Here is a 22,388-nt window from a genome sequence, read left to right as displayed (position 1 = left end):
TCTCCCCGGTGAAATCTTGGGAGGTTTCTGGAACAGGAGAAAGAACACCCTTACTAGAGAGTGATTTGTCCCGAAGAATGGCTCGATTTGCTTCCAATGAGCCACCCCCCTTCTAGGTTACGCTTCGGGACAGAAGACGACACCTTTAGGCTCGGCGGCCAGCTTCTCGTTTTGCGCCTTGTGGAGACTGAGGGGCCTTTTAGCTTTGACGACTCTTGAGAATGAACTATTGGCATTACCTCATTTGCAGAGGACCCTGAGCGCAGAAGCTTTGAGAACGAAGGCGCTGCTAGGCCACCATTAGAAGAACTTGCTTCTATTTCGTGGACTGGACCCGTGAGAGGCCCAAAACACTTCGCCGCAAACTAGGCTTTAAAAAAGGCGTCTCGTTTTGTTGGCCCGATAATGCTTCCCGCCGTTGGGCCCAAAAGACTCCCTCCCCTTCCTTTCTCCACTTTGGAAGCCGATTTTGAATCTGAAGAACGAGAATGGGAACGATGACGAGGCCTCCAACTGTGGCACTCATTGTCCCTAGCAGTAGCTCGTAGCCCTTCAACGTTCTTTGGCCTCTGAAAGACGCAACCTCCCGCTGACATCAACTCGTCCTTGCTGCAAGTTGACTCAGGCCTGAGAAGGTCGTCTCCTTCAGCTTCTCCGGTGACTGAAATTGCAACCGTAAATGACCAGGCTCCATCTTCCACCTCTAGTAGCGCTGGTAGCACGAAATTTGGAAGCATCTCCACCCACAACTTTACCTTCGACAAGTCTACAAACTTTAGAGATTCCATCGCCACCTTCGTTACCTTCCCCCACTTCTGTAAAATGTATCTCAGCTAAACCTCATCCCACAGATGAAAAGGAAGGCGTCTTAGTTCTAACCAACCCCTTCTAAATTTTCCAAAAACAATAGAGTTTTCTTTTGGCGACCATCTCCTCAGAGCAATAGCCCCTCCTCTCACTGTTAAACTCCCTTGATATTGAAACCAATGAGCTCTCCTTGCAAAATCCACGAAAAAACACCCCTTGTAATCGGAAATAGGGGTTACAGATACCATTTCTTTCATACCCATCATCCTCGCAATAACTTTTCCTACATCAAACCAATCTAGTACTTTTCCTTTACTTTCACAAATTACAGCTCTTACCCATTTTCCAACTGGCATCAAAACTCTGTTCCTAGGTCCTTCCTCTGCAACCACATCTGCATAGGACCGCCCTCCTCTATACATTCCCTTGCTCACCTGAGACTCTTTAAACATCTCCTTCGAGGCTCTTACAACTTGAACAGACAAGTCTTGGACTGAAGAAATCGCCTTCCTAAGGGTTTCCCACCCATAGCCTTTAACACCCTCAGGAACAACTAGAACTAGAGGTTTTCTCTTTGCAACGATTTCTGTAATTTTCATAAATCTCCCTCTACTATTAAAACAAATCTCCATCAGATGAGTCCTAGTCTTGCCCCTCATCTTTCGAATGAAACCCTTGGAAGCCTCCAACTCCACAACTTTCTTCAAATGCTCCAACAACCAATCCAACTCCTCCTCTCCAAAACCTAACAAAACAACAAAACCTCGACTTCTCTCTGTTATTGAAATCCACGTTCCCCCATTGAAGCCTTCAAACTTTACCTGGAAAGCCTTTCTCTCCACTTCAAAAAACTAATTTCGAAACATCCCTTCCTCCCACGAGCTTTTTTTAAGCCGACTCACTTTTGCAGCGAGTTAACTCAAGCTTTCTACGTACATCTCCTTCTTTTTCTCCGATGACTGTGACTGCAACTGTAAAAACCTAGGCACCATCTATCACCTCCAACAGCGCCGACAACACCACATTTGGATTCATTTCCACCTTCAATTGTTACCTTTGATAAATCAATAAGCTTTAAAGTATCACGATCCACCTCTGTCACCTTCCCCCAATTCTTCATAATGAACCGTAATTGGTTTTCATTCCACAGATGGAATGGGAGACCCCGCAACTCTATCCAATCCCCCCTAAATTTTCCAAGAACCACTATATTTTCTCTTGGCGACCATTTCCGCAACCTAAAAACTATTCCTCTCGAAACCAGCCTTCCTCGCACCTGACTTTCAACTGAATCCACGAAGAAGACACCTTTGAAAGCTGAAAAAGGGTTTATGGAGATCATTCCCCTCACCCCCATCATTCTTGCAAGAGCCTTACCTACAACGCCCCAATCTTGAACCACAACTTAGCCTCCATAAATCACAGCCCTAGCCCACTTTCCAACTGGTAAGAGAGCTCCTTTCCTTGGACCCTTTTCTTCCACCACTCTTGCATAAGACCTATCTCCAAACCACCTTACCAACCCTGCTTTATTCTTCACCTTTGCTTCCACCTCCTTTGTTCTCCTAACTGAATGAAAAGGGCTCTCTGACATAGAGAAGATTGAAATCCATAGAGCTTCCCATCCTCTACCTTTGACATCATTAGGAACAATCAGAGAATATTTTCTGTTTGTGATGAACTCTGAAATTCTGATGTATCTTCCTCTGCTATTGAAACAGGTTTCCACCAAATGTGTTCTCGATCTACCCTTGAACTTTCGAATGAAACCATAAGATTCCGACAACTCCACAACCTTCTTCAATTGTTCTAAAATCCATACGATTTCCTTCTCTTCAAAAGCCATCAAGAAAGCATGCCCTGGAACCTTCTTTATAACTTAAATCCAAGAACCCACATGGATGCCTTCAAATCTAACCTCGAAAACCTTTTACTCCACTTCAAAGCACTCCAAATTCATCATCCCTTGATATGATGATCATTTCATATAGGGGTTTGGGGAGCTCCATTAGAGGTAAGACCCTTTGACAAATTGCTTATCTCACATTGCTTTGGATTGTGTGGTGAGAGAGAAATGTTAGAATTTCCAAGGATAAGTGGAGTACAATAGAGGGATTGTGGAATTTAGTTCGCTTCTATTCCTCTTTCTAAGCCTCATGCACCAAGGCTTTTAAAGGCATTCCTCTCAATGTTATTCAACTCAATTGGCATTCAATGTGTAAATCAAAGGGTTTGGATATCATTGAGAGGAGCTTAGTTAGAACTTCAAGAAATGACATCTTTGTATATTGTGTTGTAATCTAAACTTTTTGTATAGATTCCTTGTATAGTGGAGGAGTTAATCATATTTTGATAAGGTTTTTTGTAATTGTGGGAAGGACTCCTCATCCTTCTCATGTTTTCTTTAACATTAATATATACATCTCCTGTTTCTAATAAAAATAAAAATAAAAATTATATAATGCTAACACTTATATTTGCCTCAAACTTGTTATTAGAATATAGGAGTATCAAGAAGTTTGATACCATAGTACAAGTTTCTTCCAAAGGATTGATAGCAAATTTTATTCGTTAGAATTAAGAATGGACTTTCACATGGCAGCCCTTGCTCTAAACCCCAAGTTACTAAAACCATGCTCTAGATTTCCAGTTTTCAACAATATAATCAGAATATTCAAGTAAAATAATATGGCATCCTGCTGTCACCACTGAAAAATGCCAAGGTTGGAAATGAACTTCTCGAACTGTTGGTTTACCTCAAGTAAGATAACTATCATAACCCCCCACTTAAACTTCTGATGATTTGTTGATAGACCATATTCATATGCTATGCATCAGGAGTCCAACTTTTGCACCATCATATGTAATAATAGCACAAGGAGACAATATATCAATACTGGTCTTGACTGAAAAGTACTTCTAGGCTATCTTGCCCTTTTTTTTTTCTCCCTGTCCCTCTTAATTTCAGAAAAATGACATTTTTGCCATGAAAATGACAAATTAACAAGATAAAATTTTAATTGCAAAAGATATCATGGAAAACACAGCTCTTGAAATGTGAGAAAAAGTAAATAAAATTGATCTCATATTTTCCTTTGCAAGCATAAAACAGGAGTAAATTTCATACAACAGAGTATAGATAACAAAAAACCCACTAAAAAAAATGATCTCATGAATAGGAAGATATGGGAGGCATCCTAAATATTATAAGTAGCAAGGAAAATATGTGTATGAGAATAAATATATGAGAGAGAGAGAGAGAGAGAGAGAGAGAATTTATTGTACGAAAAATCTCACAGTTAATTAACACAACATGATAAATTTTGGAACATAATTCCTACAAGAGAATTTTTCTACTAGAAACATAATAGAACTTGGAAAACATTTCTTAGAAGACAATAACCACCACGCAAATTTAAACTCATCCTTTTTTAGATGAGATAACCAATAGAAGCATGAGGTTTCTGTCAGGAGATAAACTTAAAATGGAGCCACAGGAGGGAGGTTATTGCCTTAAAAAAATCAAAATTTAAAGCCTTACTATGAAAGCAACTTGAAAATTTCAAGGACTCTCAATTACCTCATTGTAAACTTCAGCAAATCTTTTGTTTCCAACTCTAGGAGATCCAAAGTTATACATAGTCACAGAAATTACCCCACGCCTAAAATACACAAAGAATTAGAAAATTGTATCTATATCCAAAGTGCCATTACTCTCAAACCAGTAATAAATAAAGAAAAAACCATAAACACACTGGATCTTAAGTAGCTACCACATAATAGTTCTCAGGATCTTCAGATTACATAAAGAATGTTAAAGTGAGCTTTAGAATAGCTTAGACACGTTTAAAAGTTTCAACAAGTTCAATTTTTATTCATATGTTTAATTAAACTTTAATTACAATCAAGCAACAAACATCTAGAAAATTACAAAGCAATACATAATACTGAGGTTTTAAAAGGCAAAAGAACCGATATCTAGAAAGGTAAAGGTTTAAAAAGGGGAAAAATTAAAGATCAAAATCCCTCCTACAAACTTGACATACTTGGAAAATAAAACAATGAATCATCCAATATAAAACAAAGTCAAAGATCAATATCATGAATTTGAGCATTGGGCATAGAGGTTGCCTAAGGTCTCTTGAAATTTCTGGTTCTAAGGCCCTGAAACTGACCTTAGCCATTTGGTGTGTTCTTATCCACAGTCTGAGTTTCGTCAGTGGTACTTCTTCGAGACACAATATAAATAGCTAGGATGAACATTTGCATCATATGCATGAACATAAACACGTTTTTGTAGCATCATGGAGGATATCTTCATCCAGGAGGGTAATTTCCTATCACTTTTATTTTTGTTTATTCGATTTTATTTCATTATACTTTATTTTTTTTGAGACTTTAAACCTCTGAATATTCCATCCGTGTTTTCTAGTTTTGGAAACTTGGGGGTTTAGGAAATGCCTGCAATTCACATGGAGTAATGTGCCACATTTCTTGTTCTATTATACATGCATGCATTATGGTTGAAAGTCCATAGCATATTTGTGCAGAAGACCATAGGATAAGATGAAAAACTGGTAAGACAATGTGGTCTAACTTCAAAGACTAAAAAAGAGACAATTACACACAACAAGAAGGTTTTTTTTTTTTAAAAAAAATCCATTTAGTAGGAATGAAAGAATTTAGGAGAAAACCAAAAGTTGGCCACCATAAACGAATGGAGGAAGCAAAACACTTAAGCATGTAAACTAAAAAGAGAAAGAACTCACTTTGCCAATTGACTTGATGAAAGCTCAAGCGCAAGAAGGGTGGCTAATGCACCACCTAAACTATGACCAGTCACATACACATGCCATTTGAGCTGCATCTCCCTACCATCATCTCTGCCCCCAAGGGAAGAAAGATCAACTTCTTTTTGACTAACAAATTACACATTTCATGACACAAATATAGCGCAAATAGAATTCTTTTTGCCATATAAATACTTCAATAATTTCCAATGGTCATCATCAACCTAGAGAAACTATTCATTTACACCCATTTAAAGAGTTCCATTAATTAACAACAAAAACTATAACTATTAATCATCAAAAGACATACATTCATGAGAGATATGATTTATTAGTAGATACTGTTAAGCTACCAATTGACTGAAAGCTTAAGCTATTACGTAATGAATTAAAAATGTATATCAAGTTTACCATGTAAAGCCTTAATGCCCTGTCTCACAAGCAACCTTTTTTTTCGGCTAATGCATATGCTTAGTAACAAAAATGGGGAAATAAATACTGATGAGATTCAAACTCACGACTTATGTAAAACAAAGCTCTAATATCATGTTAAGCTGTCAATATAACCTACAAACTTAAGTTTATTGAGTAATGGACTAACAATGTAGATCAAACTGACTTAGGCTGAAGCCTTAACGATATACCATATTCTATTGTATCTAAAAATAATTAAATTAAATTAGAATTAATCCAGTGTTTCATCTTGGGAAGAGGAAGAAGTAGATAGAGCAAATGCTTCCCTTTTCTGTCCAGTCTTCCCAAAGCAAGTGAATTGCTTGTAGAGATCAACAATGACTTATAGTTTAATTGTTGAAACGTACAGCTCATAATGGGGGTTATATTGCTAGTTCAAGCCCTACAAAGCCTACCACCCCTTTCCATTCTCTTTGCCTAATACAAGCCAATCAAAGTCTGCCCAACCCTGCGGAATTGTGATTAATTAAAAATTTAAAATGAGAGCATGTTGGAATTGTGAAAATATTTATTCTACTTACATTGACAATTGATCCAATGACAACAAAGAAAGATTGAAAATAGAAATTAACAAGAATGGGATTTCACAAGTTCTATTGTTTCATCTAGGTCTCAAGCCCGCACCATCGTCATTCTTGCTAGGATTTCATCTATCACCGTAGCTTGGTTAGCATAGAGACATTATACTTCTGTTGCAGTGTCTTCTAATGATAGGCTCTCAAACAGCCTTCATACCTACCTAAAAATGGCTAGTTAATCATTTGCCCAATTTTATTTTTTTATTTTTATCAGAAACAAAATTTATGTATTAATACAGAAAAGAGACATGAGAAAGATGGGAAATCCTCCCCATGAAGTGCAAGCTTGATCAAAAGAACTAAGTAAACTTCCACTAACCAAGGAAGGCTATACAAGAGATGCAAAAGGCCGCATGATCGAAAGAACTAAGTAAACCTCCACTAACCAAAGGGGGGCTATACAAAAGGAACAAAAGGCCTATACAAGTAAAAGAATCCTGACCCTATAAACCTAACCCTAGGGTGTGCATAACTGAAGCCACTAAGCTAGATTACACTCAAAGGATAGGGTTTAAAAATGTCTATATAGTAAGCCCAAAAAGAAACATGAGAATGAAATTGATCCCACATCATCTCTAGCATCTTCCAAATGTCCTCGAAAATCCTAGTATTTCTCTCTCTCCACACAATCCATAAGAGACAGAGACAGAGAGAGATGTGATCCTCCAAAGACTCTTGCCTCTAATAGAATTCCCAAAACGCTTGAAGGAGATTACCAACATATTGCAAATACTGCTAGGTTGAACCCACTCCATCCCAACCTGTGAAAAGATTCTATGCCATAATCCTAAATTAATTGGACAATGCAAGAAGAGATGATCAATCATCTCTCTACTCCTCCTACAAAGAATGCACCAATTAGTGCTAAGGGCTTTGAAAGGTCTTCTTAACTGCAACATGTCATTGGTATTTATTTACCTTCTTATGAGCCACTAACCAAGCAAAGACCTTGACCTTAGAGGGGACTTTTGAGTTCCACAAAAAATTAGCTAGGTAAAAATCATTTGCCTAATTGTTATATGTTAATCACACTCATCATTGTCACATGCACACAAACATTTCATTACAATCCAAAATGGAAGAGAAATTTTTCATGATAAATTTTCCTAATGGTCATACAGGTATGGAAGGCATTGTAAGAACTTCAAGACAAAATATTTGGGAGTTCTTTTGTAAGTTATGTACAACAAAGTCTCTACATACAATTTTCAATGAACGTAGTAATGGATCATCAATATCTAGGCCACCATAGGAGTGCATTCCAACAAAAAGTTTAAAATGTCGCCATTACCTTCACACAACATATATTGTCAGATTTTTTCCACTTTATTTTTCTAAGTTAATGTTCATGGTTGCTTTGAAATATTTATCCAGTTCACATGTTTGAGTTAATGTTTAGGGGTTAGTGAAGTTCTGCAAATACTTAATATCCATACATTCAAAAGTGGAAGAATTTCAAGTATTACAAATTTGAGCCTTTTTTTTTTTTGTTATGAAGCAACTAAACACATTCAACATTTTAATCCAAAATGTCGATCAAAATAATATTAACACAAAATGTTTTCTTGCAAATACTAGAAAGCCTATAGAAAGTAATCACATCTCACTATGTGAGATTAATATTCTAATCAGGATACAATCCATACATCGGAACTTGGCTATACAAAACATGAAACTAAATTGCATTGCAAAAAGGCAACGAGATTGTCATTATTTGTCAACCTTCATTTCAAGAAACATCAAATTGCTATCTTTATGCCTTGATGCCCATTAAATAGATTCACAGAAAAGACAACTTACATATAACCAACCAACAATTTAATGAGTGAGATGATTCTTGTCCGGACAGAATCATAGGCACTTAAAAAACCACTATGAACCTGCCAAAAATAAAGAAAGAGTTTTAATTCCCAAAAAATTTGTTACAATCCCATTTGAGAGGGGTTCTTAGTAAAAATGCTAAATCTTCAAACTAAACTAGACAAATTCAATTTTCAATAATCCATTATTCTCAAAACACTTTCAAACATATAGTTCAAGGTAAAAATTACTAAACATACTTGAATTTCTTGCTTGAAATCCCCACCTATTCGTTCAGGATTTAGCCTAAAAAGGTGAAAAAGAAATCAGCAAGTGACCAAATGTATAATATATAAATCATAAAAACGTATCTCAAGATTAACAAATTTACAATGGAAGAAATCACCAGTCAACTAGTAAAAAATCAAACCATGACTAACTTAAAAAGGTAGTCAAGCTAACATAACCTAATTAGAGATTGTTTAAAAGAAAATTTTCTTAAATGCAATATGATATATGAAGATATATTAACAAGAATAATTGCAATCATTCAACAATTGCCCAAGATTCCATTAAGTTAGAAAATGTAAAATATTAGATGTGTTTTAGCCAGGAAAGCCTTAATACAACTCTTTCTTTATTGCTAGAGATAGAACTCATGAAAACATTTTTTTTAAGCAATTTTTATTATGCAGTAGCAGTCCCAACATTGAAATCCATATCCCTAAAATTAGAAAATGATTATTTAGATGCAATGACAGAATAAATTAGATACATTAATGAGAATAAACTCTGACAAAAAATATTTTTTTAAAAAAAATCTGCCAAGCAAGTCATGTCTTGCATACAAATTAGATATAATACCCGGCAGGAACTAGCATTAAATCAGTTCGTAAGTCCTTCCACCTTGCCTGGAGAAATCAATAAATCAATAATTTGAACCAAAAGCTAAATCAGCCAACTTCATAGAGAAGCATAACAAGGTAATACAAACTTGTTCTGTTCCCCTGAAAGCAACAACTAATCTTCTGCGCGCAGAATCACGCCAAATTGCCACCTACAACATTTTATGACTCGGTGAGACAAAACATGTTTCAGAAATTTGCGGTTCAGCATCCACAATGTTGATGGCAGAAAAATCTTTACCTGTGTATCTGTGGACGGATTATCCAAGAAACATATTTTTTCAAACTCAGATTTAATCAAACTAGGATGGCCCAGTGAAGTGGCAAGCATCGCCCATGCCTCCATGGCAGTTTCTGCCTTTGAAAAGAGAGCCTTCATCTCCTCAGCTTTCCTTTCATCAACCACTGACCCCTCTTGTGAGCCAGAAAACTTTTCAATCCTGAAATATTCTGAGACATCATCTTCCTTCTTGTTAGAATCATTTTCTTTGGTTTCATCCTTTCCTGAAAGACGTCCTTCCTTGTTTAATTGTGAAACTGCCGCAGTCAGAACCATTAATGCTCCTAAAATGGAATCAGTTTGACTCATTATATCCTGTGTTGCCTTCCTAATATCTGGAAGTGAAGACTGAATTGTGCTAAAATTAAGTGGGCCAGTTGTATCATCACCATCATCAACAACATCCTGACTTTTTGGAGTTGCAAGCCCTGACTCAATATAAGTTGCTTCTGCAATCCTTCTTGATTGCAGGCCAATTCCCTTTAATAAGTCAAATCCGTCCCAATTTATTTTCTCAGGAGCAGGGAAACCAAGCTTTTGAACAACACTTTGATTTATTAGATCACCAAAGTTATTCCAAAAATATTTGTCTGACTGCATTCTGTCACCAATTTGTGGGACTACTGACAAAACATTTCCATTATCCTTACCAGCATTATTACTGCCAAAATCCTGCAAATTGCTACCATCCATGGAGCTTGTGTCATTTAAGGAGCCATCAAGACTACTCTCCAGTTGTGGAGGCGTGTCTGATACAAGGACAGAACTTTTGGACTCAGTGCTTTCCCTTTCATATTTGTCAATGTTTGAAAATTGATTCTTCTGAAGGTAGGCATCATTGGACAAACTTAATTGCCCAAAAGCATGTTGTACAAACTGGCGTGCTTGCACTGTCTCAGAGCCAAGAACCATTTTCATAGCAGACTCGAAACCATTTTTTCTAAGAAATTCTGAAACAAAGGGGACCTTCCACCAGTTTTTTTCTTCATCAATTTCCTTGAAGCTTTTGTACTTAACCTGAAACGTCACCATTAGCAAGAATAAGTAATATAGCACAATGACTCATCTGGAGATCTTTTTTTGATAGGCAAATAAGAAAATTATTAACAGTGCCTAATCAAAAGAGGTTGCACCAAAGTACATTGGGAGTATACACCGGTACTGAAAAGGCAACAAAATAGAGAGATAAACTAAAAAACACCTCTTTTGCATCAAAAAGAGCCCAACTATTTAACAAAATCTAAATAGACATGGGGACTCCATCCAAAGACTTTCTAACCCAAAGCCAGAGAGAGCACAGGAAAGAGTTTCTGAGAGCTTGATTTGATTGTTCTTCATGTAGAAAAGGTCTATAATTTCTCCCATTCCAAATGGTCTAGAATAAGCATAGGGGAGCAGCCCTCCACACCTTCATGAGCTTCTTCCCCTCAAAGGTCCCTGGTCAACTAGATAATGTTTTTCTGACTATATATAAGGCAACACCCACTTAGCTTTAAAAATGAGACTAACAAATGTCATAAGATTCTCATCTTAGCACAATGAAGGAGGACATGATTAGTTGATTCCTCCTCAACTTTACAAAATTTACATTTATTCTCCAAAGAATCCTATTTTTGTTGTCACCCACAGGTTCTGCATTGTTTTTTCTAAGAAGGTTCCTTGCCTTTCTCTCTTTAGGTCTAACTAAGAGTGGAAGACTTTAACTGAGAAAAGTCCTCCCATTCATTCCTTCCAATCTATTGTGTCCCTTCTCATTATGTAATTTTTAGCTTTGCAAGAAAGGCCTCAACACTTTCTAGCTCCCAATCATTAAATTATATTGGGAAGCATGGACGCCATTGCCCTCCTTCCCCTATTTTCTCCCATACATCCACAACCCACACATCCTTTGAATTGGCTAGGGTAAACAATGAAGGGAAAGAAATCCTCAGTGGTGTAACTCAGCACCCAATGTCCATCTAGAACTTCACTTCCCTTCCTTGTCCCACCTCAAAACAAGTTCTACTTTTAAAATCCCCCACCCTTTCCTTATTACCTTCCATACCCCAACTCTGAATCAATCTTTTACACCAAAAAAGCACCATCCTCTTCCATGGAGCTCCATTTCTGAATAGTACCTACAACTCCACTTCTCGTGCAACACCTTGTTCAGAAAAGCTAGATCTCTAATTCCCAAACTGCCTGCTTCCTATTCATACACACAATCGACCATTTCACAAATGAGGATTTTTCTCATAGGCTTCTCTTCCCAAAGAAAAACTCTTTGAATCTTTTTAAGTCTCAAACACATTTTTCTTGAGATAACAAACAAGGACATGTAGTATATTGGCAAATTAGATAGAGTGCCTTCAATCATTGTTAGCCTTCCACGTTTTGAAAAACATTATCTCTTCCACATAGCAAACCTCCCAATGAATCTTTATTTCACTGCCTCCCAAACTACTTGTACCTTAAAATGAGGACCTAATGGGAGACCTAAAAAAAAGTAAGGATCTTCCCATTTTGCATCCTAACAAAGAAGCCCAAGCATCCCTATTAGGGAGCCCCCTATTGAAATAAGCTTAGCTTTCACCAAATTAATTTTTAGCCATGAGACCACCATAGACCACAACAATATGCAAACCTAAATACATTATTTGCTCTTCACAAGCATCACAAAAAATGAGGGTATCATCTGCAAACAAAAGGTAGGTCATCTCTACTCCCTCATTGCCATTCCTTCCTATCTTAAAGCCTAACATGAAGCCTCCCTCCCTAGCCCTCTTCAAAAAACTGCTAATGGCCCCCCATCGCCAAAATGAATAAGTAGAGAGAACGAGAGTCACCTTACCCCAAACCTCTTGAACTTTGGAAAAAAACTAGGGGGGTTCCATTTGCCAATATAGAGAATCTAACTATTAAGATATATTATTGAATCCAACCAATCCATTTCTACCCAAAACCTATCTTGTTGAGCATTGCTAAGAAGAATTCCTAATTGAGATGGTCATATGCCTTCTCTATATCTAGCTTGCATAGCACACCTCCCTTAGAGCTCTTTAATCATGAAGTGAATGCTCATTTGCAATGAGCATAATGTCCAAAATTTGTCTTTACCTCCTCAAAGGCATTTTGTGCATTGGATAGCATAGTTCTAATGACCTTCTTGAGCATATTAACTAAAAATTTTATTAGGAGTTTCAACAAACTGCTCACTAAGCTAATAAGTCTAAAGTCTTTTAAATCATTTTCCCTTTCTTTCTTACTAACAAAGATCAAGAACGTAACATTTATGTTCCCCTAGAAAATGTTATGCTCATGGAACTCCTTAAAGAGACCTATAACTTTGTACTTCATAAAATCTTAGCTAAACTACCAAAAATCCATGGAGAAACCATCCAGACTAGTGGCCTGATCCCAAACAATCTTGTTAAAGCCTTAAAGATCTTTTCATCTAAAAAGGGTCTCTCCAAAACCCTTGCCTCCTCTCTTTGAATTGACTTGAAATGCATCTCATTGATACTAGGTCTCTGTGGAAGATACAACTATGTCATATACAGTTGTGTTTGTAGATAGCTGTCATATACAGCCATATGTGTACACAACTATGTACAGTTGTGTGTATACACAACTATGTACAGTTGTGTGTATACACAACTGTGTGGGTGTATATAATCCCTGATTTATAAGGATCTTTAATATTCTTTATTTTTTCTTTTGTATTGCCGTATATATTCCAAGGGTTGTATACATTTAATATATAATTGAGAAATACAACTTTTCTCCACATTATATTAGAGTCAAATTAGGCTCCTTGGGATTTTTCTTTTCAGCCTTCATTGCTAAGTTGTAGTACCCTTTTTCCTCTCTCTTTTGAACCCCAGTTTAACAACCTTCATGGTTATTTCAAAGGCACTCTGCCATGTTTTTCTCTAAAAATTATGTTCAACACTACCCAAACTCAAGTGACCGACAGTGTGAATTCTCCATCAATGGCAGATTTGTCCAGAACAACAAACAAGGACACCATTTGGTGTACTTACTGCAAGAAGCCGAGACACACAAGGGACCAGCGCTGGAAACTCTATGGAAAGCCTCAAACTTCAAGTAAAGATTGGTGCTTCAAGGATGGACAACAAAGAATTCAAACACACTTCACCAACTCTTAGATCAATGAAAACCTGTTACAAAAAAGTGTGAATTCTAATGGCAATGACCATACTGAACTTGACAAGGAAGAGATTGAGAAATTGAAGAATCTCCTAGGAACTCTTGAGAGTCCAGTGGAGCTTGCTCTCTCGCTCAATCAGGTAAGTATTCCCCTTCTCTTGCTTTTAGTGTCTTGGATGTCTTTCCTAGGCTCTTAGGTCATCGACTCAAAAGCTACAGATCATATGACTCATTCCTCACAAAAGTTTAGTGCCTATAGCCCATGTCATAGTAATGAGAAAATAGCCACTGTTGATGGCTCTCTAACCACCGTTAGAGATTTGGTTTCATCATCGTCATCTTAGACATCCGTTGTTTGGCGTTCTTAAATTATGTTTCCTTGATTGTTAAAAAGAATTGATGTAGAAAAATTACATTGTGATGTTTGTGAACTTGCAAAGCACCGTTGTGCTTCTTTTCCAATAAGTAATAAAAGAGTTTCAATTCTTTTTGCGTTAGTTCACAATGATATTTGGGATCTTTCCACAATTTATAATATTTTAGGCTCTAGATGGTTTGTCTCATTTATAGATGATTGCACTATAGCATCTTGGATCTATTTTCTCAAACAAAAATCAGATGTGAGTACTATATTTCCCAATTTTCACAAAATGGTCAAAACTCAATTAGGGGTGGGAATAAAAAAGTTTAGGTCTAATAATGCAAAGGATTTCTTCAATCAAGTCCTATATCCTTATTTTAAAAAAGAAGGTATTATCTATGAATCCTCTTACACCTCAACAAAATAAGGTTGCTAAAAGAAAAAAAATGGTCATCTCATTACCGTTACAAGAGCCTTTTTGTTCGAGAAAAATATTCCTAAATTATATTAGGGATAAGAAGTACTTACTGTTGCTCATCTTATAAACCGGTTGTCATTTAGAGTTTTAGGGTTCAAAAGTCCAATGGAATTGTTTTCAAAATACTTCCCAAACTTTACAACATTTACCGATCTTGTTCCAAAAGTTTTTGGTTGTGTTTCTTTTGTCTATGCCTATGCTCATAACAAAGGGAAACTAGATTCAAGAGTAATTAAGTGCATTTTTGTGGGGTATTCATCAACTCAAAAATGTTACAAATGTTATCATCCACCCGCTCGACAATTTTATGTCTCTTCCAATGTATCCTCTGTTGAACATGAAAGCTACTTCAATCATCCTTATCTTCAAGCGAAGACATCATTCATAGAAGATACAAATACAGGAGATTTATTCTTACTTGACTTGCCCCCATCTATGTCTAAACCCTCACAATCACAATCATTCGTGTTTGAGCTTGTGGTTGAGCACTCACAAATTCCTAAACCTACAAGTCCTAACCTTAAAAGTCACCTTTAGGGATTCAAGTTCCCAGTTCTACAAGGCCAAATGTGGTTTACTCAAGGAAGAAAACAACCATCACTGAACCTATGCAGTTCCAAGAGTTAGAACTGACTACTTCCTATGAGGTAAATGATCCATCTTCTCTTGAGATTTTTCTTGATTTTGTTGATATTAGTGACCAAAATCTGCCCATTGCAGTTAGTAAAGGCATAAGAACATGTAGTCAACACCCTTTATATCCACTTTCCCATTTTGTGTACTATGACAAATTGTCATCATCTCGTTGAAATTTTCTCACCAACCTAAACATCATAGCCATACCGAAGACCTTATTTGAGGCACTAAATAGTAAGGACTGGAAACAAGCCATGAGGGCCGAAATGGAAGCACTTGAAAAGAATGGAACTTGGGATGTGGTTGAGTTACAAAGAGAAAAAGAGTTTAGTAGGGTGTAAGTGGGTGTTCAGAGTAAAGTACAAAGCAAATGATTCTCTTGAAGGATACAAAGTCAAGCTTGTTGCCAAAGACTATATTGATGCAGTCATTAATAAACAATTTATGGCAAGTTTGAATATATCAAAGATTTGCATGGGAAAAGTTTGTTACTAAATTAGAGGTCAAAAAGCCATTTTTTTGTTATTAAACGCAACTAATTGTGTCTTGGAAACCTTTAAAAAGTAGTTGAGGGCTTTAATTGTAAAAGGGAAGAACCTACTTATTATAAGGACTTTTGATGATTATCAAGAAAAATATAAGAAGTGATTAACCAAACCTTTCTAGTTTCAGCTTATGCAAAGGGTCTTTCCTAGATTTTTCCTTAAGAAATCTTGGCTCTGATAGTGTTTGAAGTAACTTGGTTGCAGCCTACTTGGATAGTAGCTATAATAGTTTTTTAGTTTTCATCAATTGGTATCAGAACCTCTGTTCGAGATTTGTGATTGTTTTGAATCAATGGTTGGGTCTGGGGATCAGTTGAATGCTACAACATCACAACCAGCAGGAAGCAGCCTAACTAGAGAAGAGTTTGCAAACTTGCAACAGTAGCTTAATCAATTATGTGCCAGATTGGAGCAAGCTGGTATTTTTGGTGCACCAAATTTCACCATTGGAGGCCAAAAAAACTATAGAGGACTTTTTGGATAAAGAAGGTGGAGTTTTTCCTTTGGAGAGGCAACAAACGTTTCATTGTAATATAGATCGTGATCAAAATCTAAACATTAAGGTAGACATTCCACACTTTACTGGAGAGAAGCAACCAAAGGAGGTCTTAGATTGGTTGAATGAAGTTGAAAGGATTTTTGAGTTTCTAAATCTTCCATAAAATAAAAAAGCGAAGCTAGTAGCTATAAAATTGAAGGGGTATGCTTCCTCTTGGCGGCAACAAGTGCAAATGACAAGAGTCCAATTTGGAAAGGAGAAAATCCAGGGCTGGACTAAAATCCAACAAAAAATCCGAAGTCAATTCCTTCCATTAAACTATGAAGGAATTCTTTTTCAACAATACCAAGTACTTTAGCAAGGCCAATGTTAATACACTAATGAGTTTTACAAAATGTGGACTAGAGGACAACTAACTGAAATGGAAGTGCAGGTCATTCATCGTTATTTGATAGGATTGAGGCCAAATGTTAGAAATTTGGTGGAGCTACAACCTTGTTGGATGCTATCTAGTGTTGTTCAGTTGGTAATGAAGGTTGAAAGTCAACAAAGATGGTCCAACAACCACCCAATCAAAAGTGTAAGGGGGCCTAATCAATTGGAGGATAATAGGTGGCAGGGAGATGTCAAGCAGAAATCAGTGGCAATGACTGATGATTTTGATGCAGTCATTAATAGACAATTTATGAAAAGTTTGAAAATATCAAAGGTTTGCATGCGAAAAGTTTGTTATTAAATTAGAAGTCAAAAGGAGTGTTTAATTAGGAGGATGTCGGTGAAGGTTTTCGTGGAGAGGAAGACCTTCTTGGTTAAGTATGAAGGCGAGCAAGAAGGAACGTGGTGTTTGATCACAGAGCACAGTAGAGGCTCTGATTTCGTCTTAGGTTTTGAAAAGGAAGCAGTGGGGTGGATGATCAAACATTTGACGAATGCCATAGAAAGGGAGGGTCATCTAGGTTTTAACAGAAAGATCAGAGGAAAACGTAGTGTCCACTTGATGGAAGTTGGCTTCAACGACCATGGAAGGTTCATAAGGATATCGGAGTTTGCTACCAAGAGAAGATATTGCTGTTTGATTATTCCAGAGGGCAAGGAGGGCAGAGGGTGGGAGAATATTAGAAGCGCGCTGTCTTCAATGTTGGTGGTCCCCTCGTCGAAAACAGCTGAGAAAGGAAGGCAACACAGAGGAGAAGGTTTCCCACAAAATCAGGTGGATCCCTTGCAAAGGTCTTTTGCGAAAGTGGTCAGTGGCGAAGGAACAAGAGAAGGCGGCCTTATTTCTATCGGGAGATGGGCGCGTGCAGTGGTGTGTGAGTGCAATGAGGATAGGGTCAACTGGGCTGAGGTTGGCCGAGTGGTGGCGAGAAAATTAGGGAAGAAAGGCATAGTCACGATTGTACCATTCTTAGGCGGAAAAGGAGTTTTCTTCGTCGAAACAACAGAGGAAGCTATATTTCTTCAAGACTTGAGGAAGTTTCGGGTTGAGGGAAGGATTTCAGTACAGATGAGAAGATGGTCGCCAAAGGAAAATGCGGAAATTGAGGGGAAGTTCAGAAGAGGCTGGATCGAACTACGGGGGTTACCATTTCACCTCTGGACTGAGATACATCTGAAGAAAGTAGTGGAGCAATGGGGGACAGTGACTGAAATTGATTGGCGCACGTTAAAATTGTTCGATCTTAGCAAGGCGAGGGTAAGAATAGCAATGAAGACAGGTCAGTCCTCCCAGCTCTACTCGAGGTGACAGATGGCGACTGGGTGTTTACAGTTGCCGTCGTAGTGGTCGGAGAAGAAGACTGTCGAGGAGGTAGCGCAAAGGGCGAGTCGACTCGGGAGGCCTATGCATCTAACTCGGGGACAGGTGGAGGAAGGTGGGTGGAGAAATTCAGATCAACGGCTGGAGATAGATGCCGTGTCGAGGAGGACAATAGAACGAGGAAGGGGGAAGAAAAGGGTATGGTTGTGGCTGTTGCAGAGGGGACACGTAGTAAAGGAGAGCAGACACAGTCGTCGCCCAATTCGAATTCAAACAAAAAGGACGATGGGACTATTGAGAAGATGGAAGGGGGCGGGAAAAGGGCCGGAGGGGACGAGGCCTCTGCTGTTGAGGACAACCGGGCCTACGAGAGGAAGGCCCAGAATCCATATAAGTTTGGATCAAAAGTTGAAAAAGTGGACTGCTGTTATAAAGGCCCGTCGGGGATGGGCCTGAGCCCAAGAGGAAAAGATACAGTGGAGGTGGAGACGTCGTCAGGAAATGGAGATGATTCGCCCGCAGCGGGAAAGGGGAGAAAAGTTTCTGGATATGGTCTTGAGGCTCAGACCAGTAGTCCCGCGAAGAAGAAAACGTCGATCGGTTCAAAGAAGCTGTGGTCTACCCTTCTCCCTCCAAGCTCTGAGCGCCGACAAGGTCTTCGATGTCGCAGCGAGACCATTTTGAGCGAGAAGGACAAGGTCGGCATCGAAGAGCAACCAGAAGTTGCGGCTTTAGGGGCCGATTACTTGGCGGAAAGAGGATTTAGCGCGAGTCCTCTCGTCTCTCGCCGCTATTCAAAGATTTGGAAGCTCCGCTGTGGGGAAGGGGCTTCGACATCAGAAAACGAAGCGGTCATGCACAATTTCCACTCCGACGAACAAAATGAAGGATTTTTGGGCCGAGTGGGGTCCGATCCTCGCGGCGCAACAGTCATGGTTTTGCCTTCTACGCCAAAAATCAGAGGTAAAGGGCTAAGAATTTTGGGGAATTGTGGATTAATGGCTGCGGAAAATCTGGAGGTAACCCCGTCTTCAACTTTTCAGTCTCCCTCGTCTCATTTCCCCCCTTCTTTTGGATCTTTTTCTCCCCTTTTGAGTCCTGCTGCCCCCACTCTTCCCAGTTCAGACATTCAGCCCCTGATTTCTTTGGAAAACCGAGAGAACTCAAAATTTCTTTTCAAAAAAGATGACGATGGTACTGTGGGTCAAATTAGTGTTGGTTTCCCTAACCTCGGTTTGGAGGTGAACCAGATTGATTATCCTTGCCAGGTGACCGACAGTGTTAGCCCAGGGATGCCTAATACAAACCCATATCCCAATCAGGCTATGGTCAGTCCGGGTGTCTGTGCGGGTTCCCCATCAGGTGAGTTTCAAATAGAAGGAATTTCTCCTAGAAAAATGGCAAAAGTGCGCGATGTCTTAAAGACTCTGGATATAAAAGTATATTCCAGGAGGAAAAGCAGATGTACCAAAGGTTTGTGAGATGAGCTGGAGCTGGTTTGGAGGATTAGGGTCCGTATGTTTAATCCATGAAGATAATCAGTTGGAATATCAGGGGGTTGGGTTCAAGGAAAAAGAGAAGGGTAGTTAAAGACTTTTTGAGATCAGAAAAACCGGATATAGTGATGATTCAGGAAACAAAAAAGGCAGAGTGTGACAGGAGGTTTGTGGGTAGCGTGTGGACATCCAGAAATAAGGAATGGGCAGTCCTTCCGGCGTGTGGGGCTTCGGGGGGGATTTTGGTTATGTGGGACTCTAAAAAGTTGCACAAAGAGGAGGTGGTATTAGGTTCCTTTTCGGTCTCAGTCAAGTTAGCTGTGGAAGGAAGCGAACAATTTTGGTTATCAGCCGTCTATGGCCCAAATAGCACAGCTCTTAGGAAGGATTTTTGGGTGGAGCTTTCAGACATTTATGGACTTTCGTACCCATGTTGGTGTGTGGGTGGAGATTTCAATGTCATAAGGAGATGTTCAGAAAAATTGGGCGGCGCTAGATTGACCCCAAGCATGAAGGACTTGGATGACTTTATAAGAGAAAACGAGCTGATTGATCCTCCTTTAAGGAGTGCTTCATTCACTTGGTCAAACATGCAAGAGAATCCCGTTTGCAAGAGATTAGACCGTTTTCTCTACTCAAATGAGTGGGAACAATTATTCCCGCAAATTCTTCAAGAAGTTCTTCCGAGATGGACGTCGGATCATTGGCCGATTGTCTTGGAATCCAACCCGTTCAAGTGGGGCCCAACACCATTCAGGTTTGAGAATATGTGGTTACATCATCCAAGTTTTAAGGAGAGTTTCGGAAGATGGTGGAAGGAGTTTCAAGGAGATGGGTGGGAAGGTCACAAGTTCATGAAGAAACTCTAATTCCTTAAGGCCAAATTGAAAGAGTGGAATAAGAATTCTTTTGGTGACCTAAGTGAAAGGAAAAAAAGCATTTTGTTAGATATAGCTAACTTTGACTACATGGAGCAAGAAGGGGGTCTTCCCCCTGAACTTTTAATCCATAGAGCCGTAAGGAAAGGGGAGTTAGAGGAGTTGATTTTGAGGGAAGAAATTCATTGGAGACAAAAAGCTAGGGTGAAATGGGTTAAGGAAGGGGATTGTAATTCAAAATTTTTCCATAAAGTGGCTAATGGTAGGAGAAATAGGAAATTTATCAAGGTGTTGGAGAATGAAAGAGGCTTGGTGATGGATAATTCAGAGAGCATCAAAGAGGAGATCTTAAGGTATTTTGAAAAGCTCTATGCTAGTCCTTCTGGAGAATCTTGGAAAGTTGAAGGCTTAGATTGGTCTCCTATATCTAGAGAGAGTGCGTCTAGGTTGGAATCCCCTTTTACTGAAGAAGAGATCTATAAGGCCATTTTTCAGATGGATAGGGATAAAGCACCGGGGCCTGATGGTTTTACTATTGCAGTGTTTCAAGATTGTTGGGATGTGATTAAGGAGGACTTAGTGAAAGTGTTTGATGAGTTTCACAGGAGCGGGGTAATTAATCAGAGCACTAATGCGTCCTTCATAGTTCTGCTACCTAAAAAAGTATAGCAAAGAAGATATCAGACTATAGACCCATTAGTTTGATCACAAGTCTTTACAAGATTATAGCCAAAGTGTTAGCAGGGCGTTTAAGAGGGATACTTCATGAAACCATCCATTCCACTCAAGGAGCTTTTGTTCAAGGGAGACAAATTTTGGACGCAGTCCTCATAGCCAATGAGATAGTGGATGAGAAAAAACGATCAGGGGAGGAAGGAGTTGTCTTTAAAATTGACTTCGAAAAGGCTTATGACCATGTGAGTTGGGATTTTTTGGACCATGTGATGGAGGAAAAAGGGTTCAATCCTAGATGGAGGAAATGGATAAGAGGTTGTCTGTCATCGGTGTCTTTTGCAATTCTAGTGAATGGAAACGCTAAAGGGTGGGTTAAGGCATCTAGAGGTTTAAGACAAGGAGACCCTTTATCCCCTTTTTTGTTCACCATAGTAGCAGATGTTTTGAGCAGGATGTTATTGAGAGCAGAGGAAAGAAATGCTCTAGAGGGTTTCAGGGTGGGTAGGAACAGAACAAGGGTGTCCCATTTACAATTTGCAGATGACACCATTTTCTTCTCTAGTACTCGAGAAGAGGACTTGCTAACTCTCAAGAGCGTTTTGCTTGTGTTTGGGCATATTTCTGGGCTGAAGGTTAACCTTGACAAAAGTAATATTTATGGCATCAACCTTGGTCAGGATCATCTTCATAGGTTGGCCGAGCTGCTTGATTGCAAGGCATCTGGGTGGCCCATACTCTACCTGGGTCTTCCTCTGGGTGGGAATCCCAAGTCGGGTAGTTTCTGGGATCCTGTAATTGAGAGGATCTCGAGCAGATTAGATGGGTGGCAAAAGGCATATTTATCGTTTGGAGGTAGGATAACTCTCATTCAATCTTGTCTCACTCATATGCCTTGTTACTTCCTTTCATTGTTTAAGATTCCCGCCTCCGTGGCAGTAAGAATTGAGAGGTTGCAAAGAGACTTTTTATGGTCCGGGGTTGGGGAAGGAAAAAGAGATCATCTAGTCAGTTGGGATGTAGTGTGTAATCCGAAGGCGAAAGGGGGTTTGGGTCTCGGAAGGATTTCCTTGCGGAATTCCGCTCTCTTAGGGAAATGGTTGTGGAGATATCCCAGGGAGGGTTCAGCGCTGTGGCATCAGGTCATTTTAAGCATTTATGGATCACACTCTAATGGTTGGGACGCCAACACTGTTGTTAGATGGTCACATCGTTGTCATTGGAAGGCTATTGCACAAGTTTTCCAAGATTTTTCCAAGTTTACTCGGTTCTTGGTAGGAGATG

General features: G+C 38.9%; 1 protein-coding gene across 5 annotated transcripts in view; it reads right to left on the bottom strand.

Moving 5' to 3' along the window:
- LOC117913903 overlaps positions 1-22,388 on the bottom strand; it is a 193,604-nt gene that overhangs the window by 53,890 nt on the left and 117,326 nt on the right. For all 5 annotated transcript variants that reach the window (XM_034829015.1, XM_034829016.1, XM_034829017.1 and 2 more), the window contains exons 8-14: positions 9,596-10,651; positions 9,444-9,506; positions 9,314-9,360; positions 8,710-8,755; positions 8,450-8,529; positions 5,577-5,690; positions 4,388-4,469 (exon numbers count right to left, since the gene is read on the bottom strand). In XM_034829015.1, coding sequence (XP_034684906.1) covers positions 4,388-4,469; positions 5,577-5,690; positions 8,450-8,529; positions 8,710-8,755; positions 9,314-9,360; positions 9,444-9,506; positions 9,596-10,651 — 1,488 coding nt within the window. The remainder of the gene's footprint in view (positions 1-4,387; positions 4,470-5,576; positions 5,691-8,449; positions 8,530-8,709; positions 8,756-9,313; positions 9,361-9,443; positions 9,507-9,595; positions 10,652-22,388) is intronic.

This window comes from Vitis riparia, chromosome 5 (assembly GCF_004353265.1).
Source record: "Vitis riparia cultivar Riparia Gloire de Montpellier isolate 1030 chromosome 5, EGFV_Vit.rip_1.0, whole genome shotgun sequence".
Lineage (NCBI taxonomy): Eukaryota > Viridiplantae > Streptophyta > Magnoliopsida > Vitales > Vitaceae > Vitis > Vitis riparia.
Note: the sequence above shows the minus strand (reverse complement) of the source record. Positions and strands in the feature narration are given on the sequence as shown.